This window comes from Monodelphis domestica, chromosome 8 (assembly GCF_027887165.1).
Source record: "Monodelphis domestica isolate mMonDom1 chromosome 8, mMonDom1.pri, whole genome shotgun sequence".
Classification (NCBI taxonomy): Eukaryota; Metazoa; Chordata; class Mammalia; order Didelphimorphia; family Didelphidae; genus Monodelphis; species Monodelphis domestica.
In genome coordinates this window covers 3,170,452-3,193,266 of record NC_077234.1, presented here as the reverse complement: position 1 = coordinate 3,193,266, position 22,815 = coordinate 3,170,452, and the positions used below count along the sequence as shown (strand labels likewise).

General features: G+C 48.5%; 1 protein-coding gene across 5 annotated transcripts in view; it reads right to left on the bottom strand.

Annotated features, from left to right (window-relative positions):
* The window catches only part of ACAP2 (ArfGAP with coiled-coil, ankyrin repeat and PH domains 2), a 104,107-nt gene that overhangs the window by 65,349 nt on the left and 15,943 nt on the right, over nucleotides 1-22,815 (bottom strand). For all 5 annotated transcript variants that reach the window (XM_007505704.3, XM_056807432.1, XM_016426953.2 and 2 more), the window contains exon 2: nucleotides 1,260-1,317. In XM_007505704.3, coding sequence (XP_007505766.1) covers nucleotides 1,260-1,317 — 58 coding nt within the window. The remainder of the gene's footprint in view (nucleotides 1-1,259; nucleotides 1,318-22,815) is intronic.

The following is a 22,815-nucleotide window of genomic DNA, read 5'->3' as shown; positions in this document are numbered from 1 at the left end:
TTCTAAAGAGACCAATATCAATATATTGGAAACTCATAAGCCAACTTCATTTTTAAAAGCCACAAAGAATATGGAAGGTATAACAGCGATTCTTTTTTTTTGAATCCTCACCTTCCATCTTGGAGTCAATACCGTATATCGGTACCCAGGCAGAAGAGCGGTCAGGGATAGGCAATGGGGGTCAAGTGACTTGCCCAGGATCACCCAGCTGGGAAGTGTCTGAGGCCAGATTTGAACCTAGGACATCCCCTCTCTAGGCCTGGCTCTCCATCCACTGAGCTACCCAGCTGCTCCCAGCAATTCTAATAATAGCAAACATTCATACAATACTTTGAGAGGAACCCACAAAGGAAGGTTCCACTTCAAGGCAAACTGAAAGGTCAGATGATATTTAGAGTCCAGAGAGGTAAGCAGCAGGCCCACCAGAGCTTAGAAAGCAACAGGAGGGTATATGTCCTCTGACCAATGACCACGGGAAGGAGGAAGGAGACCCAAAGGTTGGAGTGGAATGGGACTCCACTCCAGCACAGGAAGGAGTGATGGGTGGGACAGCACCTAGGCAAGAGTGGGACCTGGGAATTGGAGGCTGGGGCACAGTAGAGAAGGGCTCCCCAAGGTCCCCTCTGGCAGCTGGGTGGGACTAAAGCAGAGGAGGGCAGGTCCCTGATTCCCTGTGGCTGCTCCTGCTGATTCACATCTCATAATGAGTGCAGAGCACTGTTGGTATTCCTGGACTATAAACCCCAGGAGCCCAGATGCTGCAACTTGGCTGAACTTTTCATTGGGCTACAGAACCCAGCACTTACTAAGCATTTGGGGGGACGAACCGTACATATGAACCTCAGGAATATTCTGACTGTACAATAATTAGGAGGACATTCAGAACCAAGCCAAGAGAAACTACGCAATGTGGAGCTTAGCGATTGGCATACGTTTTCCGCATACCCAAAAGCTGGCTTCTTGAGATTTATTTGCTGCCGTGGTAATTTCTGGAAAAGTCACTAAAAATCAAAAGTCACCGACAGGAAACGAGCTTTTTTATACTGTATCTTGGTGTGAAACTGGTCAGACCCAAATGTGTATCCCCACATTACTACTCAAGTATCAGGTTAGTAAGCAGCAGGGATTGCCAGCTGCCACGCTCTGGGCTGGTAATGATGTCCCTCAGCCTTCCACCCTGGGTCAGGGACGCCAATGGAAGGTAAGCGTGCCTCCGAGCGGTACACAACCGGTGGATTTGGGAATCTTCTTGTACTCACCTTATCAAGCTTGAGTTCCAGTTCTGCCACATCTCCTTCCACCTCTTCTAAAGCCGCCCTGAAAGAATCAGAGAAAGCACTTCATGATGAGGCCTTCACTCCCCAACCCACATCGACTGTGAATCCTGGACTCCTACCAAGGCCTTCTGACCCCGTCTGAGCTATCACAAAGCTACAAAGGAAGCTCCTGGCACCAAAGCTTGCTGGGATGCCAGAAAGTTCATGTCCAGGCCAAGCAGGGAGGTCAGAAGGATGATCTGACAAATGGTATCATGGTTCTGTACAGCCCAATCCCTGCCAGAAAAGGGCCACCAAGCACAGGTAACTGGGGGGACACTGGAGCCACATGCTGCCCCTGACCTGGGACACTCTTACCGCACTCTCTTTCTGTTCCTTTTCCGCTTGGCCCAAATATAAGATCTCATTGGCATAGGAAGCTCCTGGGGAGAAAACTCCCTCCACCAAAGCAGGTTGATTTCTAAGCATAAAACTAGAAGTGTGAGGAACCCAACCTCTTCAACAATAGATCATTTATCGGACGACAAAAGCAACACGGACCGAAAGAGAAAAGAGCTCCTTCTGCTGCTCTGGGCAGAGAGAGCTGTGCCAATATTCTTTATCACAGAGCGAGGACCTCCCACGGCATGAAGAGGCCAAGTCCTCTGGTCTCCTGGCCATCCCTTGGTTGAGGGACCGAGAGAAAGAAAGAGGAAGGAAGGAGAAGACACTAAGGTAGAAATGACGGGGACAGTGAACCTCTCCACAAAGCTGAATGAATGGTACATGAATCAATATAGACACTGGCACCGAGAACAGTAACGACTAACGTTCTCCCAGAACAATCTCATTTCTTCTTGAAAAAGGCCTACACAGTAATTCTTACTCTCTAGTCATTTGCTCTGAGATAGCAGAAAAGCCCTTGTCTCACAGGGAGGAAGAGCGCTTATCATTTGGCATGTTCTTTTCCCCATACTCACTCAATGTGCAATCTGCAGCTGTTTACTAAGCTCATGTCAGAATACCGAACCACGTCACCTAGCAGAAAGCTCCTCAGGCAAAGAGCAGGCCTGTCTGGAAATCTGGGTTCAGGAAAATGTAGCAGAAAGGCTCCATTAGAACAATCAAAGTGACAGAAAACCACAGGAGAAAGTCAGTATGACCCCCTAGGTTATCACTGCGAATCATTATTAGCAGGATGAAACTCGGGCCTGGGACATGGTGGAGCTTATTGAAGCTGGATATGGAAAAGAGGAGGAAGGGGGAACAAAATCATCCCAAGGAATACTCACGTGAGGAAATTTAGGAATCAGAGCAGGAAAAAAGCAACGGATGATGTGTCAACAAAGAGAAAGATTTTTGTCACTGGTGTTCTAGTATTCTGATGTCCTGCCTGGACATTAGGTTATTAAGAAGTACCAGAAAGGGAGAATTGGGAGTCAATTCTACTCCACATAAATTAACAGGCATTGGAAGGAGGTGGGGGGGCAGGACACCACTCCCTCCCAGAGTTCATACGGGAGGAGAGGAAAGCCGGGGACAGTCCCATGGGTGCATATATGCATCCTAGATTAGAAGAGAGCAGACCTCAATGGGTTCACAGGAAAGCTAGACACGATACTATGTATGAGTGGCTTAAAGTTCCACAGGTTAAGTAACCTGAGGAAAGACCTAGAACTCTCAAAAATAAAATTCTGAACACGGAAGAAAAACAGTTCTGATTATGAAGAAAAGCACAAATGATCTGAGTGGAAACCCAGAGTAGATGCCCGGAGAATTCAACAACTGAGATTTTTATATAGACACTGGCAGAAGATAGAAGAAAAAGTGGTAACAGAGGATGAACCCAAGGTTGACCTGGTTTGTCTAAATGGTCTCAACATCAGAAAGAGCTGAGACTGACTAGGGAAACGAAGGATGAAGAAAATGGGGATCAGTTAAGTAAGTGAGTGTCAACCTGAAATCTGAAGACCCCGATTTTGCCCCTGTCCCCTGAGAACTTGCCCATATCAGACTGAACAACAGACCTTAAAGTACTTGATGGTCCCAGCTTAGGTGGGGCCAGCAGACCTAATCAAATGTTAAGTACCATAGAAGTTTCCCCCATTGGATCAGAGCTCCTTCCTAAGAAGGCCAACATCTGTGCAGGGACCATCCTTTTAGTGTCCTTTGTAGTAGACACTCCCTGCTAGCCCAGCCTCTTTCCTAAGCCAGCTTACAACCTGTCAGTGTATGTTTGATGCCCTGAGTTTCCCCAAAGGGTGTATAAGGCTCCTGTGTTCGCCTGTTCTTTGGAGGATCTTCGCCCGCTCTGACCCTCCCAATCCCAGGGTTTTGACAACGTGTAGTTTTGGCCCTTGGCTCTGTGAGAGCGGCCTGTCTCCTTCCTGGTTAGACTTGGCTTTTCTGGCTCCTTTAGTAGTTCTGTGTTTGTCCAGGTTGACAGCGAGTGTTCCACATCTGACTTGAAGAACATATTCTGGCAGCTATAGGGAGAACGGATGGGTGGAGAGCCAAGTAAGGTACTACCATAACCCAGGATGAGGGAAGTGTCCATGGACAAGGTGCTGCTGCTGGTTAGGTGAAGAGAAGGAGCTGGGCATAAGAGAGATCACGGAAGCACAACGAGAGATGAGAGGAGTGCGAAGGAGAGGGAGGGAGGAGAAGTGAAGGTTAGGTGACAACGCTGGGAGCCTGGGGAACTAGGAGAGGGCAGCGCCCCGTATGGAGCCTGGGGAGGGAAGTTCATAAAATGAACCAGCAGCAATGAGTCACAGGGGCCACAACACTATATACTCAGCAGAGTGAGGAAGTCTGTTAGAAAGACAGACAACCATTTTCTCCATTCATTTCAAACTTCTCTGGCTTCATCAGGGATGGGGAAGGTCACCAGTGATTTCTAATCAAAGCTTAGTGAGTCACCACCACACTGCTCCGTATCACAGCCCATGTGCCAGAACAAGATCCCAAAGTCCCTTAATAAGCCACTTTGAACAAAACTGAAAAGTGGAAGGAATGTTAGGGGCAACTGCAACATCTTGCATTTTGTGCTCTAGACCAACAGATAACACGAGATTGTTTTTTAAAACAGAGTGGTCTTGTGCCTTAGAGAGCAGCCCCAATCCTGAAAATCTGGGCTGAAGAAGACAGTCTTCTCTAAGCTGAATCATGTTTGACATACTGTGTTTGCCTTTTAACAAAGCCTCTTTCTAAGGTGATCAATCAATCCATTAAATTGGGGAACAAACCGCCACTAAAAATATCCCAAGTCCTATGGCACAAGGACTTACCTGGCATTCTAGTCCTTCCTCAGACCCATACTGCCTCCTTTACTCCCTTAATTTAAAAAGATAAAGAAACATCGGAGATCAAAGGAGCAAAAGGAAGATGGGAAGAAATACTACAATACCTCATAAATGGATACAGCCAAAAGGGCTCCATTTTCCTACTGCAAGAGGAAAACGCCAACATTTTCAGCACTTTTGATTGTACATGTCCACTAGCACCTTCCCAAAATGCTCTTCTATAGTCAAAGCATAGTCACTATTTCTACATACCCTGGTCTTTTAGCACTAAGTCCCAATCCAATGCAATCCTCAGAGTAAAATAAGCCCTAGAGACATGAAAACGTTTATTCTTGGCCTTACACCATAGTAAAGCCCATTGGTTCTGCAAAAGCGAACAATGGATTCCAAGTTTAAATGGCAGCAGACTCTTTTAAGAGGGCCCTTTGCCTTTATTCTCAGAAGTCTTTAAGGAACAAAGGTATCAGTTCTCTTTTCAAAATAATGCCCAGGAAACCTCTATACTCTCCCTCTAGCAGCCTGACGTCCGTGCTTACTTCATCCAAGGAAGATGCACAAAAGAGGTGGGATGAGGCCTAGAAGAGCCTGAGTCCCCCCCAGTCCTACAATCCTGGGATTCGAAGCCTCCAGGATCACCATCCTGTACAAAAGGATCAGGAAATAGCATCTGGATGATTTTCCTAAAACAGGAATCTCCCACTCCATCATCTCTCACAAAAACACTTTTCCTTAGCCAGATCTGGCTCATCTTTGGCACCCATAAAAGTTCTCCAGCCAATGAAAGGGAAACAGTTTGAATAGCTTTCTAATTCACTGAACTGTGTGGGGAAAAGCTTTATCCTCTATCCATACTTGTACATTTTCGAATGAGAACTGGTGAAAAAAAAAACTTTCCTATTGTTTTCTTTTTAAAAAACCAGAAGTTTGTAAACTCTGGCCCTTCTTATCCCTCCCCTCACCCCAGAGGGCCCTCCTCTCCATCCAGCACAAAGCCACAGAGTCAGAAGAAAAGGGCACTGTGGGGAGGGGGTACAAGTCACATGGCTCAGTGTTATAAAGTCCAGCTAAAGCTCTTAAAAAGCCTTTCAGAGATGTACTAGTTGACCCCATGTCAACTGTATTTTGGGGGAGCTCCAAGTTTGCCCCTGACCCTAGAGAACTTGCCTTAAGGGAAGTCCCAGACTGACCTGGTCTCTGACTGAACAATAAACCTTAAAGTACTAAATGATCCCAGTGTAGGTGGGATTAGTAGATAGTCCCATTTTAAGTACCCTTTTTGCCCTAGAAATTCTCTCCCAAGCAGCCCAGCTCCAGGCCGGAAGCTTCCTTTTGTATCCATTGTAAAGCATCAGCTTCTCCCAGAGCATCCACCCTGGACTCCTCATTTCCTTCGGTCCACGGTAAAGCTCATCAATCGGACTTCCCTGCCCTTTATTCCCCAAAAGGTATATAAAACCCCCAAGTCCACTACTCTTTGGAAAACCATCTTTGGCTTCGGTGAATTTCCCAGATTCTGGCCTCAGAGTCCCAGAGTTTTGGCTCTGTGGCAGCTGCTTATTAAGGACTTGTCTCTTATCCCCATTAAAGATTTGGTTTTTCTGACTACTGTAGTGGTTCTGTTTTCCCAAGTTGACACCAGACTGGGGGATGGGGGGGGGGGTGTCTAGTTATTTTGTGTGTGTGTGTGTGTGTGTGTTCTCACAGCAGCTTCTCTGGGAGAAACAAAAGGGAGCTGTTCCCCAGAACTCCCTAACAACAATCAATGCAGGCAAACAGAAGATTCCGGCTCTTCCTCCCCAGTTTTCCAGCCCCCTTTTATGTGGTGTCCTCCCCATCAGAATGGAAGCTCCTTAAGGAAAGGGCCTTCCTTGCTTCTTGCTTCCTGCTATCTATTAGCACAATGGATGGCCCCCAGTAAGCATTTAACACTTGCTCTATTATAAAATGCAATAAAAATAATAATAATAGCTGCCACAGTTAGTGGAACATGAAGATTAGGGCCACACCTTACAAATATTATCTTGTGTGATCCTTACAGCAATCTGGGGAGGCAAGGAGAAATCCATGTCCCCATTTTACAGATGGAGAAACGAAAGTTAACTTGCATGACTTGCTCACTTAACTAGGCTACTAATGGTGTCTGAAGCAAAATTTGAACTCAGATTTTTAAGTTGTCAACTGAGGTTTAAGTCTGCCCCAGGCCCCAGAGAACTCTCCCTGAGGAAAGTTCCAAACTCACCCGTTTCAGACTGAACAACAGACCTTAAAGTACTTGATGGTCCCAGCTTAGGTGGGGCCGGCAGACCTAAACAAATGCTAAGTACCATAGAAGTTTCCCCCATTGGATCAGAGATCCTTCCCAAGAAGACCCATCCTTTGATAGCACAGCCTCTGGCTCCAGCCTCTTTCCCAAGCCCGCTTACAACCTGGGTGAAGATGGGATTCACTCTCCCCTCACCCACTTTTAGATTTAACCACCAGAAGCACAGACACTCCACTTATCCTTAAGTAAGGAGAGGTCTGTGACCCACTGTGCTCTAGTGGGTGAGGAGTCAGAAATGACTGACTGCCCCCAGCAGTCCTATAGTATAGTATAGTAGTGATAGTCTCTCGGTGACTGAGAATGACGATTGTCTTTGTGCAGTTTCATCTACGGTGTACCCTCCTGTGGCTTTGGAGTCCAAAGGCTGAGGCGCACAGTGTGTGGCACACGGGGCCTGGGACGCCAGTTGTTACAGGAGGTGCGGGTGTGGCCTGGTGTCGGCGTTCACGCGCAGCGGCAAGACGTCGACGTCGCTCATCTTCAAAGATGGCGGCGGCATGGTGAATGTGGGTTCACCAGCTGCTTCTGTCAGAGGCAGCGAGTTCTAGTTGCTTTGGTGTCATGCCAGCCCACTTCAAGTTGGACTTTAGCTGATCCTTGAATCCTTTCTTTGGTCGGCCTTGTTTCCTGAGTCCAGCTGACAGTTCACCATAGAATACCTGTCTTGGTATTCGCGGTGGGTCCATGCGGATGATGTGTCCAGACCATCGTAGCTGGGTTTGGAGGACTTCGATGCTGGTGGAGTTGGCTCTGTCGAGGGCTTTCTGGTTGGTGATTCGGTCCTGCCATCGCATCCTCATGATTGACCGGAGGGAGCGTAGGTGGAATTGCTCCAGCTGTTTCATGTGCTTCCGGTACAGTGTCTGTGTCTCACACCGTACAGGAGCGAGCTGAGGACCGCTGCGTTGTACACTTTGAGCTTCGTCGCAGTGCTTACACCGCTGTGTTGGAGGACTTTGCAGCGCAGCCGCCCGAGTGCCTGGCTGGCCTTTTGGATCCTGCCATTAATCTCGTGGTCTAGGGACCCGTCGTTGGCCATGGTGCTGCCCAGGTACTTGAAAGTGTTGACGTCAGAAAGCTGCGTGCCATCGACTGTAATGCACGGCTGGTTCATTGGCCTCCCTGGTGTGGGTTGGAACAGCACCTCTGCTTTGCTGAGGCTGATAGTCAGGCCAAACAGTTTTGTTGCGGTGGAGAACCTGTCCACAATGGTTTGGAGATGATTTTCTTGGTGGGCCATGAGAGCACAGTCATCTGCAGAGAGAGCTTCCAAATAGTACCGGAGCGAGGACACAGCCTTGTTTCATGCCATTGGAGATGTTGAAGCGATCGAAAGTCTCTCCACCAGATAGGACTTCCCCTGTCATGTCGATATGAAAGAGCTGGATCAGTTTGACGAATTTTGCTGGGCAGCCGAGCTTGCTGAGGATCACCCACAATGCGTCCCTGTTCACTGTGTCGAACGCCTTTGTCAGGTCTATGAAGACAATGTAGAGACTCAGGTTCTGCTCAAGGCATTTTTCCTGCATTTGCCTCACCGTGAAGACCATGTCGATGGTGCTGCGATCTGGTCGGAAGCCACATTGTGATTCAGGCAGGTTCTGCTCTGAGACAGATGACAGGAGTTTGTTGAGTATAATATGGGTGAGGATCATTCCAGCAGTGGAGAGTAGTGAGATGCCTCTGTAGTTGTCACAGGCTGCTCGTGAGCCTTTGTTCTTATATAGGGCTACGATGGAGGCATCTCTGAGTTCTGGGGGTATGTCTTCCTCTTCCCATATGCTGGTCAGCACTATGTGGAATGCCTGGAGCACCTTTCCATTTAAGGCTTTGTACACCTCGGTTGGGATCCCGTCTTTACCGGGTGCCTTGCCTGCACTCATTTGTTTAATGGCTTTTTGGACTTCCTCTATAGAAGGAGGGATGTCAAGTTGTTCAATGGCGCGGTTTTGGGGGATCTGGTCAAGGGCGCTTTGGTCAACTGAAGAGGGTCAGTTGAGAAGCTGACTGAAGTGTTCTTTCCAACTGTTGCTGATGTCTTTTTTATCTTTTATGAGAGTGTCACCGTCAGAGGATAGCAAGGGAGTGGTGGTGGGTTTTAATGGCCCATAGACAGTCTTGAGGGCACTGAAAAATTGTTTGTAGTTTTTCTTATCAGCAAAACGCTGGATTTCTTCTGCCTTTTTTTCCCACCATCAGTCTTGCATCTTCCTGATCTCACGCTGCGCCGTGGCCTGGAGAGACTTGAATCTGTCCTTTTTTAGGAGCAGAGTTTGGGTTATTTTGCCACTCCATAAAGGCTTTGTTCTTTTTTGCTCAATAGGTCTTCAATAGCAGTGTTGTTCTCGTTGAACCAGTCCTGGTGGTTGCATTGTTTGGGGCCTAGGACTGCCTTTGATGTTTCCTTCACTGCATCTCTGAACTGGTTCCATTTCTCGGTTGAGCTTCCAGTGAGTGGTCCCTTGGCAGACAGCTTGTCATCCAGGCAGGACTGGAACATTTGCAAATAAGATGGATCTCTAAGACGACTCACATAAAATGCGCGAACTGTCTGGACGCGTTTTGGATGGCAAGGCTCAATGCGCATTTGAAGAGTCGCTCTAACCAATCTGTGGTCTGTCCAGCATTCAGCTCCTCTCATGGCTCTGGTGATCTTTACATCCTGGATGTCTCGCCGGCGTACAATGATGTAGTCAATGAGATGCCACTATTTTGATCGTGGGTGCATCCACGTTGTTTTATATTTGTTTGCCATTCTGAACACAGTGTTCCTGATGGTGAGTTCAAACTCTGAGCATTTGCTGAGTAGCAGTGGGCCGTTGTTGTTCATTTTGCCCACGCCGTGTTTGCCGAGCACTCCTTTCCATCTTTCATGGTCCTGGCCAACGCGGGCTTTGAAGTCTCCCGGTAGTATCAGCTTGTCATTTGTGGGCACTGAGTGCAGGACGGCACTCAGGTCAGAGTAGAACTGCTCGATGGTCTCCTCTGTACTGGTCAGTGTTGGGGCATATGTGCTGATGATTGTGGCATACCGGTCTTTGCTGAGAGGTAAACGGATCTTCATGAGCCTCTCGCAGATGCCCACAGGCAAGTCTGGCAGCTGTTTGAGCAAACTGGTCTTGATAGCCAGGCCAACACCGTGAATTCTGTCTTCATTTGTGGCTCTACCTTTCCAGAAGAAGGTGTATCCAGTAGTGGGTTCGCTGAGTGATCCCTCTTCTGGTAAGCGTGTTTTGCTTAAGGCTGTGATGTCGATGTTATATCGCGCCAGTTCTTTACCAATTAGAGTTGTTCTTCTCTCAGGTCTTGGGGTATTCTCTCTATCAAGTAATGTTCTGATGTTCCATGCTCCTAGTAGGAGTTTCTTTGTATTTTGTTTCTTTTGATTTTGATCACTTAAAGGGATGACCCGCCAGCCACGGTGTGCTGACCAGGTGTTTGTAGGGCAGGCAATGTTTGGGACACCTTTTCTAGTCCCCTCCCTTGATTAGGGTGAGCCGTGCTGTCCTAGAGAGGGCTGCTCAGTCGCCCAGGATGCTGCCGAACGTCCCTGCTGCCCTACAGGGCCGAGCGACCACTGGTCCTTGGGCCGTCTACATGCAGGATCGTGACTACAACTGCCAGTGGTCACCTCCACCTGTTGCGTCGCCACTCCCCCATCGCCACAGGTCTTGAAGAGGGTGGACGGGGTTAGGACAGATGAGTGTGCACAAAGATACTTGTGCGTGAAAGAGATTGAAGTGGAAAAGTTGGTGCACAGAGACAGTCCCATTCTCTCGGAATTGGAAGCCTGGGTCCAGTGGCACGAAAAATCATTACACCTGGAGACTTCCTCAGCTGCATTGGATGGCCGTGTTGTCTTTTGTGCTCCAACACGCCCTGAGCACTCCACAGTGCTTTGCTGCGTCGCCCTCTCAGCCGTTGAACCTTCTTATTGGTTTCTTCCGTCTGTTCCACCAAAGCAGTCTTCACATGCTGGGTGAGCAAAGCCCTGGTTCACCAGGGGTCGACGACCCGATGGCTACCCTCACAAGGTTTGGCTGGCCTGTCGAAGCCATGGCCCGGGGTGTGGCCGCTGCCACATGCTAGCAGCTATTGGGAGCCACAAGTGAGAGCTGGGTGTCAGGTGGGGGTCAGAGGCTGGAGAGCTGCCCAGGAGAGCACGACAAGCCCTCCATACCATACCAGAAATACTACCCCTCCCTGAGCAGCCCATACACCGCCCCCCGGCAGTCCTAAACAAAGCTAAAGCTACAATTGGTCCACATAAAGTGGAAGGAATGCACAGGAAGTGACACAAAGAAGCTTCTTTAAAAGCAATGGCCACTTCCTGTGAAGTCAGTTCTTTGGAGTTGGAGTTCGAGTGGAGGATCTGCTTCACGGACTTGAAATCTGGTGAAACTGTTCTTGAATCTCTCCCTTTAAGCCACCACGTGGATGAGTGAAAAGGCTGGCTCCTTTTCCTGGCTTTTCTGGTGGTACTAGCCTCTGGAGAGACCCCTCTTCTTGGAGGCCTGGTGGCCTGAACCCTTGTTTAACTGACCTCTGGGCCTCTGAAGCCCTGCCTGGTTGGACCGGGCTGGAGTAATTATCTACTCTCTTTCTCATTTCCTTACTTTCACTTTCTCCTTTTGTAAATAAACTACCATAAAAAGTCAAGCACATTTTTGTACATTTTACAACCTTTCATTTTTGACCCTTATACCTGTCAGTGTAGGTCTGGTGTCCTGAGTCTCCCAAAAGGTATAGGAGATCCCTTTGTTCTATTATCCTTTGGAGAATCATCTAGCTTGGTGATTCTCCCAGAAATACTGTCCTGTGGGAAGGAAATCACTTAAAAGACTGAAATATATTAATTTAAGGTCGCCAAGGAATTCAGCTATGTAATTCCTTAATGAAAACTCAAGTCAGCAGTCAACCTTTTATGGAGTTTAATTACAAACAGGAGGAAGAAAGGTATGAGAGAGAGGAGAGAGAGAGAGAGAGAGAGAGAGAGAGAGAGAGAGAGAGAGAGAGAGAGAGAGAGAGAGAGAGAGAGAGAGAGAGAGAGAGAGAGAGAGAAGGGAATAGGGCTTAAATACCCCCTCTGTTTAGGCTGGACCAAAAGGCCCAAGCCTTAGATAGCTGAGGCAAAGAAAAGAGATCAGTCCCTATCACTCACGTGACCAAAATGGAGAAACAGTCTCAGGGGCCTCCACCTCCAGCTTCCTTCAGAGCAAGCTTCTCAGAGCACACCCTCTCAGAGCAAAACCTCTCCAACCACCTCTCAGTCCTCAGATCCTGCTATCTTTAAGGAAACCATCCAAGTTCCCTCCCCTCAGTTCTCACATCTACCAATCACTGTCCATGTCTTCCCTGTGCCAATGGTGGCTCTAGCTTAACCCAGGACCGCCCAGAGGTCTGTGGCTTTGCACATGTCTGTTGAAGGTCATATTCTCAAATAATTAAATGTTGATCCTTTGCTGCAGTCCTTCCTAAATCCTGTTAGGACTGAGTAGGGTGGAGATTGGAAGTTCCAAGACCTGGTTCTGTCATTCCAATTATCTCTATTGTATCGATTCTAAAATCAATCATGACTCAAAGAACTTCCTATTCTATGCTTAAGCATAGGTCAAAGCCCTTTCCATTGTTTAGCAAAAGGTTTCTGTCCTAAAGAAATCTTAAGTAGGGAGGAGAATGACCCTTCCATGCCAATGGAAGGTTCACATTCCAATAGACTATCAATAGGAAATTTTTCAAGTATGAAATTTCCCAATGGTGAAATTTCCAACATTTATAAGTCTAAGAAATTTTAAGGTTTACAGTCCCCAGAGCCGCAGAGCTCCTTCTCTGCATAGTATTTGCAGCGGATGGATATGGACCTCTCCCTTTCCTCATTAAAGATTGAGTTTTGCTGACTACTTTAGTAGTTCTGTGTTTTTCCAGGTTGACAAAGTCCAGCACTCTACCCATTGCCCCACCTTGCTGCCTTTGTTACCAAAACATACACATTTGCTTTTACAAGTTAACAACCAAAATATATCCAAAATCCATTTACTGGTCCCTAAAAATCTTACCTCTGACAATCCAAACCCTAAAGTAGAGATTCTCAAAGAGGAAGCAGAAGAATTATTGGGGAAATGTTAAAGCAACAGTTTTTTTGTTCTTCGTCAATATGGGAGGGATCAACCCAGGCCAGCACCACCCATCTCACTGGACAGGTGAGGAACCAGCCCAGCCCACCCCTGCCCTCCCCAGGCCAGGCTCTCTCCATTACAGCAGGCCTCTCTCCCCTTTGTTTGTTTTTTAAATTACTCTTACCTTCCACCTTCAAATTATTAAGAGCAGTAAGGACTAGGCAATGGGGGTTACGTGATTTGCCCAGGGTCACACACCTTAGAAGTGTCTGAGGCCACATTTGAACCCAGGATCTGGCTCTCAATCTACTCAGCCCCCTGCCTACGCAAGCAATTCAAGTCTTTCCTCTGGCAGACCAAGAGCCAAGAGCTTGACAGCTGCTAAGCAGCAGAACCTGTACTAAACTTCAGCAACAGAAAGAACATACGCTCCGAGGACCCATCCAAAGGAAAGAAGTGGCACTGTGAACAGCAAATGCTCACAAAGACAGAAGTCAAGGAAAGCGTAAAGGTCTTCTCCTCGGGTCTGCCCCTGGCCACAGACTGAACAAGCACACTGGGGTCTCTTCATCCTATAGCGTGACTCCAACAATTCTAGGAGATGGATCCTCTAGGGATGATTAGCCCCATTTTAAAGCCAAGGCAATGTAGAGGCAGAGAGTTAAGAACTCTCTGATAAATGCCTTGTGAGCGATCATACAGTGAGTGCCACAGAAGGGATTGAAATACGGGACTCCCCAAGTCCACCCCTGCCTCTCTCCACAGCTTTCTTAACCAGCAAACACAAGGAGTCACAACATAAATATTTCTATCAAAGAACCAAGGCAAGGAAGAAGCTGTTAACAAGGCTGGTATGAAATTATAGTGGGAAGGGCAGACCAATCAAAAGAAAACGAAGGAAGCCTCCCAGTTTTTGAGCTGGAAGACCATGAGATAGCATCCTCGCCAAGAAATGGCAGGCAGCTGGGTTTAGAGAAGGATTTCGACACACTCTTCAGACCTCATGATTTTATGAGGTTTATAAACAGGACCCAAAGGAAGAGAAATTCAAGTGTTTAATACACACAGTTTAGGCGCCGAAGACCGTTCTGTCTAAATCTAGGACAACGTGCATTTGCAGAAGTGAATTAGCACATGAAACGTAATCAAATACTTGGTAGCCCTGGATAATGAAACAAAACTCCCTCTTTGTAGCCTCCTTCTAAATTGTGCCAGGGCCTCCTGGCACACAGCTGCCGATCCTTTCTGCACAGGCAAGATGTGGAAGCTAACACGCTGGCTTGGGCGTCAGGAAGCCCAGGGTTCACTCCTCCCTCCGAGGCTCAGCTGGGGGACAAAGCCCGGTGTGCCTGCCTTCAAGACGCCCAGTTAGAGCTGGAAGGAGCCCAGGAGCCCTCTAGTTCACCCCTCAATTTATAGATTAGGACCCTGAGGCTCAAGGAGCTGGTATGACTCGCCCAGGCTCACAAAGGTAAGGAGTGTTAGGGAAGACAGAAGACAGAAGAGCCTGCATCTACTTTTCTTATTACTCTGCAAGCAAACAAAATTCCTCAGGCAGGTTAAGCTCTCACATACGATATGGCCCTCCCTGCAATCCCCTCCCAACTTTGTAAGAGGTGGCTCAACATCTGCAGTCTGACTCCCCAGGCCCCCTGGTGAACAGGGTTCGGATAATGAATGGGCTGAATGGAACCAGCCCAAGATGTAAAGCTGCTGGTAGTAATTCAGGGAGCAGAAGTGAGATGCGTCCTTCACCTGGGAGGTTTGGTGATCTTCTCTGAAAGAAATCCAAAAGCACAAGTGTGGGCAGACACAACCGAGGTTTCTCCTTAACTGTCCAGAGGGATAGAAGCAAGGCACTGTCTCTTTGGCCGTCTCCTTCCCTCACCCCCTTTGGGGTTTGCTCAAGTGATTGCTCAACTTGGCACTGAAAGCCCCGCCAACCCACATCTGGTTCCAGTAAGCATTCCAGGCTTGCTTTGCATTAAGATTCTGAGAATCCTTCGCTTGCTTCCAGGCTCAGCTCAGCTCGGCTTTGACAGGACCCTCCGCTAATGTCCTGGACTATTCATTGGCCTCCTTTCCTCGACGAGAGGGGCTACCTTTAACTTGTGTCTGGCGCCCCTAGCCCCAGAGTCTTAAATTTCCCTGACTGCATCATTGGTCCGGTTCTCAATGACAGATTTCACTGGGCCTGAGGGGTCCTTGGCCGAGCATGTTGCCTCAGTTTAGGACAGCTAAAAGGAATAGAATTGGGTCACATCATCCCTGAAGTCCCCAGACTCTAATGATGATGCTGCGAAGCCCACTCTTTGACTCAGAAAAGAGGCCCTTGTAGGATTATCTGTGAATTTTAACACATAGGAAATTGGCAAAATGATGAAAGGTCCCAAACTAGGAATGGGAGGACAGAGCACTGGGTAGCAAGCGCTCTGGCCTCAGCTAAAAGCCCCGAGTTCGAATTCTGACTACCCTTCATGAGCTTTGCCTTTAGACAAGCCATGTAATCTTTCTGAGCTTCAGTCTCCTTATCCCAAAAATGGGCTTACACGGCACAGCATTCTGAATGTGCGGCAAGCAGGTTTCTATAGAAATGCAGTGCCTGGCAAGGCCTTCATCTTTACTTCACGAATACCGATATCCAGCTGGAGTACAGATTTAGTGACCCCCTTCTTGGGGTCATTTTGGCTATCAAAATGGTCACCAATCAACAAGCCCAGAGGAGACCTCAAGTGTGTGTGTGAGTGTAACACAGACACACCCAACACAAACACACACCTAACATACAGGCATAGCCAGCCACACAGTCTAGATCCAAAATGAATACAAGCTAGTCTGTGGAGGGAGAGCACAAACAGAAGCTAGTGCTAGGGGAAGCTAAGTGTCTCAGCAGAGAGAGAGCCAGGCCTGGAGAGGGGAGGTCCTGGGTTCAAATGGGACCTCAGACATGTCCTAGCTATGTGACTCTAGGCAGGTCACGAAACCCCACTGCCTAACTTTAACAATGCTTCTGCCTTGGAACGGATGGTATCAATTCGAAGACAGAAGGTAAGGGTTTAAAAAAAGAAGAGGAGGAAGAAGAGGGAAGATGGAGGGCACCCGGGTGTGGAGGCCAGTCACTGTGAAGACCTATCTGAGGAAGGAAGGGGGAGGCCCTCTGTATGTACAAGGAGACCAGCTGGAGAGAGATCACATTTGAGAATATTAGAAAGGCGGGAAAGTGGGAAAGAACCTGGCTGTGGAGAGCATTAAGTGCCAAATTTGTGCGTTTCCTAAGTGAGCCTGGAGGCAGCAGGAGGCCCCTTAACCTGACTGAGCCCGAAAAGGGACCGGGTGGAAGGTTTTCAGAAAAGAGCCCTCTGAAGCCGGCTCCATCCCGAGGCTGAAAGTGAGCAGGCAAAAGGCTGCAGCAGGCCACGGAACAAGCCACGGTGGCGTGAGAACCTCCGCATTGCGACATCACCCCCCAAAAGGGCAGCAACAGCATCGCTGGACCCAGGATACAAAACAAACAGGAAACTGCTGGAAAACCTGCAAATATCATTCTAACCCTAAGTCGTAACACTGAAAAACCGTATTTCCGTGAGCCACACTATAGACTGTTAAGAGTATGATTTTCAAAGCAATCGGGTTCCTCTAGAAATCTGCCGAGAGCCAAGTAAAACTGGCACCAAACCAAATGCTGAGAAAGGCTCCCGGCCTAACAGAGCACAGTACAGATTTACTCCTTCGGATGAAATGGGCCCGCTGGATTCTCTGGTCAGGCGTCTGGCTTCTGTGCCTACAACGATCCAGAAGGACGCCAGAGTCTAAGGCAGAGGGCCCAGGCAGAACAACGGCACGGAGGTCAGAGATGGGCACTGCGCCTCGCGTGAGAAGCAGCCGAAAGGCCGGGTGGCCTGAACACGAGTGGAGGTTCAGCTGGGGTGGGCAGGCCTTCACCAGTAAAGAGTCAGGTCACCAAGCATTTGGTCAGCCCCTGCTACAGGCCAGGCACTGTGCTCTCTCTGGGCTGGGGAGAAAAAGAAAGGTCTCAAGGACGGTGCTCCCAGTCCAACAGGGGGACAGCATTCGAAGAGCTCAACCCAAACAAAATCTAACCAGGGTGCGCTGGCTGAATCTTCTCACAAAAGGACGCCAGGCAAGGCACAGGGAGCCACCAGCAGGCAATGGCAGCGCCTGTCTGGAGAGGGAATGTCCTGGGAGAGGAATAGACAGGACAGGAATCTGTCACTGGCCCATGGAGGATATGATGGAGATACAAGGAGACGGGAAAGGAAATGGAATATAGGACTTCAAAGGGGCACAAGAGGATTTGGTATTTGATGTGCAGCTATCTGGGAGCCAAAGCACTGTCTTATGAGACGGGAAGGAAGGGGGGAAAGGGTATGTGTGCCACACATCTGCCTGGGCTTTAGAAAGGTCACTTTGGTAGCTGGAGAGAGGCTGGATTCGCCTGGGAAGAACTTGAGGCAGGCGGCCAATCAGCAACTGACTGCAAAAGTCCAGGCATGGGGAGATGCGGGCTTGCATCAAGCTGGTAGCCGTGTAAGTGGAGACAAAGAGAGTGAGAAGGTGAGCAACACTTTGGCAATCAAGGGTTAGAGGCTGAGGAAGAATCCAAGTGGTCGGCTTGATAAATGGCGGGATGGCGATGTCTGTGGGAAGAGGGGAGATATGTTGAGTTCAAGATGTCTTTGGGACACTCAACAGGCTGATTGGAAATCAGGAGAGAGGTCATTAATGGCTGGAGAAACAGATCTGGGAATAGTCTGCACGAGGATGATGGCTGGGTCCATGGGAGCTGATGAAATCACCAGTGAAAAGAGGCAAGAAGGGAAAGAAGGTCCGGGATAGAGCAAGGAAGACATGTGTGGGTAGGTAAGGGCATGGCTGGACAGCAAAGGAGACAGAAGGAGCTGTCAGACAAGAAAACCAGAACAGCTTCACAAGAGCCCAAAGAGAAGAGAGTATCGAGGAGAAAAGGGTGATGGACCGTATCAAGTCAAGATGAATGAAAACAGAGGGAAAAGGCCCCTTGATTTGTCCAATAAGAGATCACTGGTAACTTTGGAGAGAGCAGTTTGGGTGGAATGCTGAGGATGAACGACTTGAGAGGGAGAGAAAAGGAAGCACCAATTCCAGATAGTCTTCCCATGGGGTTTGGCCACGAAGGGGGAGGGGGTATGTGGGATGAGACACATCAAGGGTGATTTTTGAGGAAGGAGGCACAGACATGTAAGTAGGCATCAGAGAAGAGGCTAATCTGCCAAGAGAAAGCAGGGTGATGCTAGCGGGGAGAAGACAGATGTCAGGATCTCTTGGATTTACTGAGTAGAAGAGAGCTGATGGGTCTGCACTGTAGAAAAAATCACTGGCTGCCCAGTGGAGGGTGAACTGTTAAAGGGCAGCCTTTGGGCAGAAAGGTCCAGGAGTCCACTGCAGGGGTCCAGAAAAGAGACAAGGGCCTGAGCTATGGCAGTGGCAGTGTGAGGACTGGGAAGGGCTCCCAGAGACTGATGTCATGGAGGCATCAGGAGCACTATTCAGTTCTGGTTGCACATTTTGTGAGGGGCAGACAGATTCTGTCTGGTTTACTCATATGCTCAACTGAGGAAAAGGAAGCCTAGAGGTAACAGGAAAGATATTTTCATGTACTTGAAGCAATCATTTAAAAAGGGGATTTCATTTGTTCTGCTTCACCCAAAGGGCAAAAACAGGAGCAAATTGGGGCGAGTCAAGTCAAGGAATGCCAATTAAGCATTTTCTCTACGCAAGCACCAGACAGACCAGGAAAGCCAGAAAGTCAGGCCCTGTCCTATGCCACAGGTAAACTAGGGGGTGTAAGGGACACGAAACATAAAGAGAAGTGGGGAGGGGAGGCAGGGCCAGGGAGGTCTCTTGGAGTAGCCAGAAAAGGAACGGACTCCAGAAGGAAGATACTCTCAGGAATGCCTACGATTCCCTCCTATGGGTGAAGCACCAGCTCAGAACTGTATGTTACCCTGGGCAAGAGCAACTGCCAACTGGAAGGGCAGGTGCTGCCCTGTTCTGCTGGACGAAGTTCCCTCATTGCAAGTTCCCTGGGCCAATAAAATCCCAGACCCAATCTCCCAAAAACAAAGGGAGACAATGTTGGAAGCTCCTTCGGGTCAGAGACAATGTCTTCCATCACAGTTTTAACAAGATGCTGCCCTCTACCTAAACAATCTTTCTAGTCTGACAGAAGTATGCAATATAGTACATGTGCCAATGGATGGGGCCACGTTCGGATTTAGAACATCTCCGGGCCATTTGTCATTCATACTTTCTGTGGCCTGTTCAGCTTCCTGTTTAATGGCCACAGTTTCCTAACAAATAAAGGAAGAAACATCTAATCAGCCACAGCAAAAAACTGGGGGAGGCTTGGCAAGAAAGGGACCCCAGGCCAGTGTCTTCCATCAATCTCACTAGGTAATCTACATAACTATTAGCTCTTGGGCCTTTTGTTTTAAACCCTTATCTTCTGTCTTAGTAGCAAGTCTAAGACAAAAGAGCAAGAGCTAAGCAAATGGATTAAGTGGCTTGCCTAGTGTCACATAGCTGGGAAATGTCTATGGCTACATTTGAACCCAGATCCTCCCAAATCCAGGCCTGGTGCTCAATTCATTGGGCCACCTAGCTCCCCCATCAATTAGGAAGGTCTATTACTACTTATTCAAACCCTGAAAAATAGCACTCAGGATAAAAAAGTGATGGCCTCCATCCCAAGTTCCAAGGAACACAGGATGGCTCGTTACGGCTGACCAAGTATAAGCCATTTCTAGCCGTTGGCCAAATGAGGGGAGTGGACCAGGTGGCCTGTGCTTAGTTGATGGACCCACCCTGAGGAGAGTAATTCCTCCTGCTGTGTAGAGAATTGCATTCCTAAAGCCAAGGCTGAAAGCACTTGGACTGGAGGATTTCTGGGCAGAGCTACCTGGAGAGCTCCAGGATGGCCCTGGAGATACTCTTAGAAGATGACCCACTTGGGTTAGGACCACCAGTGCTGTCTGTCCTGGGATAAAGATTTTCCAGCCAATGATACAGCCTTCATGAGCCCCAGGTGAAGAGTGCCAACTGTTTTTCTAAAAAGGCACTAGATTCAGCACTGTCATTAAAGGTGGCAAGGGGGCACCACTGGGTCCAGGTTCTGAGTCAAGAAGCCTCTGAGTTCAAATCCAACCCAGACATTTACTAGCTGGCTAACTCCAGAGAGGTCCTTAACCCTTTTTGCTTCAGCTTCCTCGACTGTAAATGAGGGATCATAACAGCATCTAGCTGGCTGGGTTATTGTGGGGATCAAATGAGATCACAGTTGAAAAGGGCTTCCTTAACACGGAGGCTGCCATGTGGCAGGCTCCCCTCTCTGCCTGGTATGACTCCCTACTTTGGACAAGCCTAGCATGACAAGAAAAGCCCACTCATGAGTCTCTGTGCCAGTTCAGTGGGGAGACTAAGGCCATATCAAAGCAGTTTCTTCTCCCCAGAAGTCTGGAGCTTTCCCAGAAGGGATTTAGTGAGATGAGGCCAGCATGACCTGCTGGTGAAGCCAGGATGGCTCCCGGTGAGCACAACGCCTCAACACTCATTAACGCCCTCACTAACAAAGCAGAGCACCAGCGGCCCTGTCTTCAGTCGCTCCCACCATGGGACTAACATCTTAACTGTCTAACACATATTCCAAGATGGCATCGGGCATCCCTACGCAAGGAACTGATTAGAACATACTCTAAAGCAGATTCGGGTGAGGGTTTGTAAGTACCCGTCAAAGACATCATCTCAAGCCAGCGGAAGAGGCAAACACACATACAAATATGGAGTATAACTAGGAAGTGAATAAATGTAAGTAGATACATAACAGACACGAAGACGTAGTCTGAGAGGAAGGCCACTAGCCACAGGGAATCAGGAAAGCCTTCAGGAAAAAAGTGGTGCTCCAGTTGCCTCTTAGAAGAAGCGGGGCTGACCTGGGCCAGTCACTTCACCCCCACTGCCTGGCCCTGACCACTCTTCTGCCTTGGAACCAATGCACAGTATTGATTCCAAGACGGAAGGTGAGGGTTTAAAAATAGTAAAAATAATAAAAATTAAATTTATTTTAAAAGGGGGCGGGGGGGGAGAAGCTGGGTGGCTCAGTGGATGGAGAGCCAAGCCCAGAGACGGGAGGTCCTCGGTTCCAATCTGGCCTCAGCCACTTCCCAGCTGGGTGACCCTGAGCAAGTCACTTGACCCCCATTGCCTAGCCTTTACCAATCTTCTGCCTTGGAACCAATGCACAGTATTGATTCCAAAATGGAAGGTAAGGGTTTAGAAATAACAAAAAATTAAAATTAAATTAAAACAAGAAGGGGGGGAAGCTGGGTGGCTCAGTGGATTGAGAGTCAGGCCCAGAGACAGGAGGTCCTGGGTTCCAATCTGGCTTTAGACACTTTCCCAGCTGTGTGACCCTGGGCAGCAAGTCACTTAAGCCCCATTGCCTAGCCCTTGCCACTCTTCTCTCTTAGAACCAATACCCAGTATTGATTCTAAGATGGAAGGTAAGGGTTTAAAGGAGGGGGGGGGACATTATCTTGGGCAGATGTCAGGAATATATGGAGAAGGCATTCCAGCTGGAGCAAAGGCATGCAGAAGGCCATCAGATTCCTAACAGGTCAGAAAAGGAAAATGACAAATGCCGAAGGGGATGTGGGAAAACTGGGATATTCAAACACTGCCAGTGTTTGAATCCAACTGAAGGAGAATGGCAAGGTGCTCCAAGAGGCAAAAGCTCCCTTTTAGCGATCTTCACATAGAAGCACTAGGAAATGTGTTCTAAAGACGATAATGTAAAAGTCACTAGGAGCTCGAGCAGCTTCAGGGTAGCCATTCAGAGAAACTGAGCGGAACCAAAAAGGATGGGGCTTCAAGAAGGGAAAGGTAGTCAGTCAGGGGTCGACAGTCAGGATCCCAGCCTTGAGGAAACCAGCCTGACTTGAATGGAGGTTTCCCAGGGGAGAAGGGAGAAAGCAGGTTGGCCAGGAAGGCTGGGAGTCTCCCACACTAGGGAAAACCATGGATTCTAAGCTCAGGAATTTGAATTTTTCCAGGCAATGGGAAATGAAAGGGTGTGATCTGTTGATTTGTTTTTAGCCAAGAAAGCAAGAGAACAACAAGGAGGCTTTTGGGGGACTAACCTGACAGTGCTGGGTAGGCAGGGTCAGGAAGAAGAAAAGCCTGGAGGCACACTGCTTACCACCTAGCCCTTTCCTTCTTTCCAGGCTTCACCCACTTGATTACCAACTGCTCTTGGGGAGGCCGGAGACCATGGCTCACTTGCTGTCTTCATCTCCATCTCCCTTGTGTCTGGGGTTCTCTGCTTCTCATCCCAAACTCCTGACTTCCTTGGTTTCTTTCAAGACCACTTTCCTTCCAAGGATTAACTGTAGGGGAGGATGGCCTATGACCCAACATGTACTAGCAAGTGACAAATCAGAAACAACTGATAGACCCCCTGGGCTGTCCTAAGCCAAGCTTAAGCTACCATTGGTACATGTGAGACACAGGAAGTGATGTAAAGAACTGCCTAGATATTTTTTATCACTTCCTGTGATTGCTCTTTGGGCAACGTTGGGAGCTCTGGGCGGCATTTTGTCATGCTTGCGGCGTTTGGCTCTGTAGTGTGGCTTAGGTGAGGCGTCTTCCCTGAGTGACCTTGGTGAGTGGTAAAGCCGATTCCTCCTTTCTTTGACCTGCTGAAAAGCCTCCTAGCCTCCTTGGAGGAGGCCTCATGGCTGGAAGCCGAGCTAGACTTAATC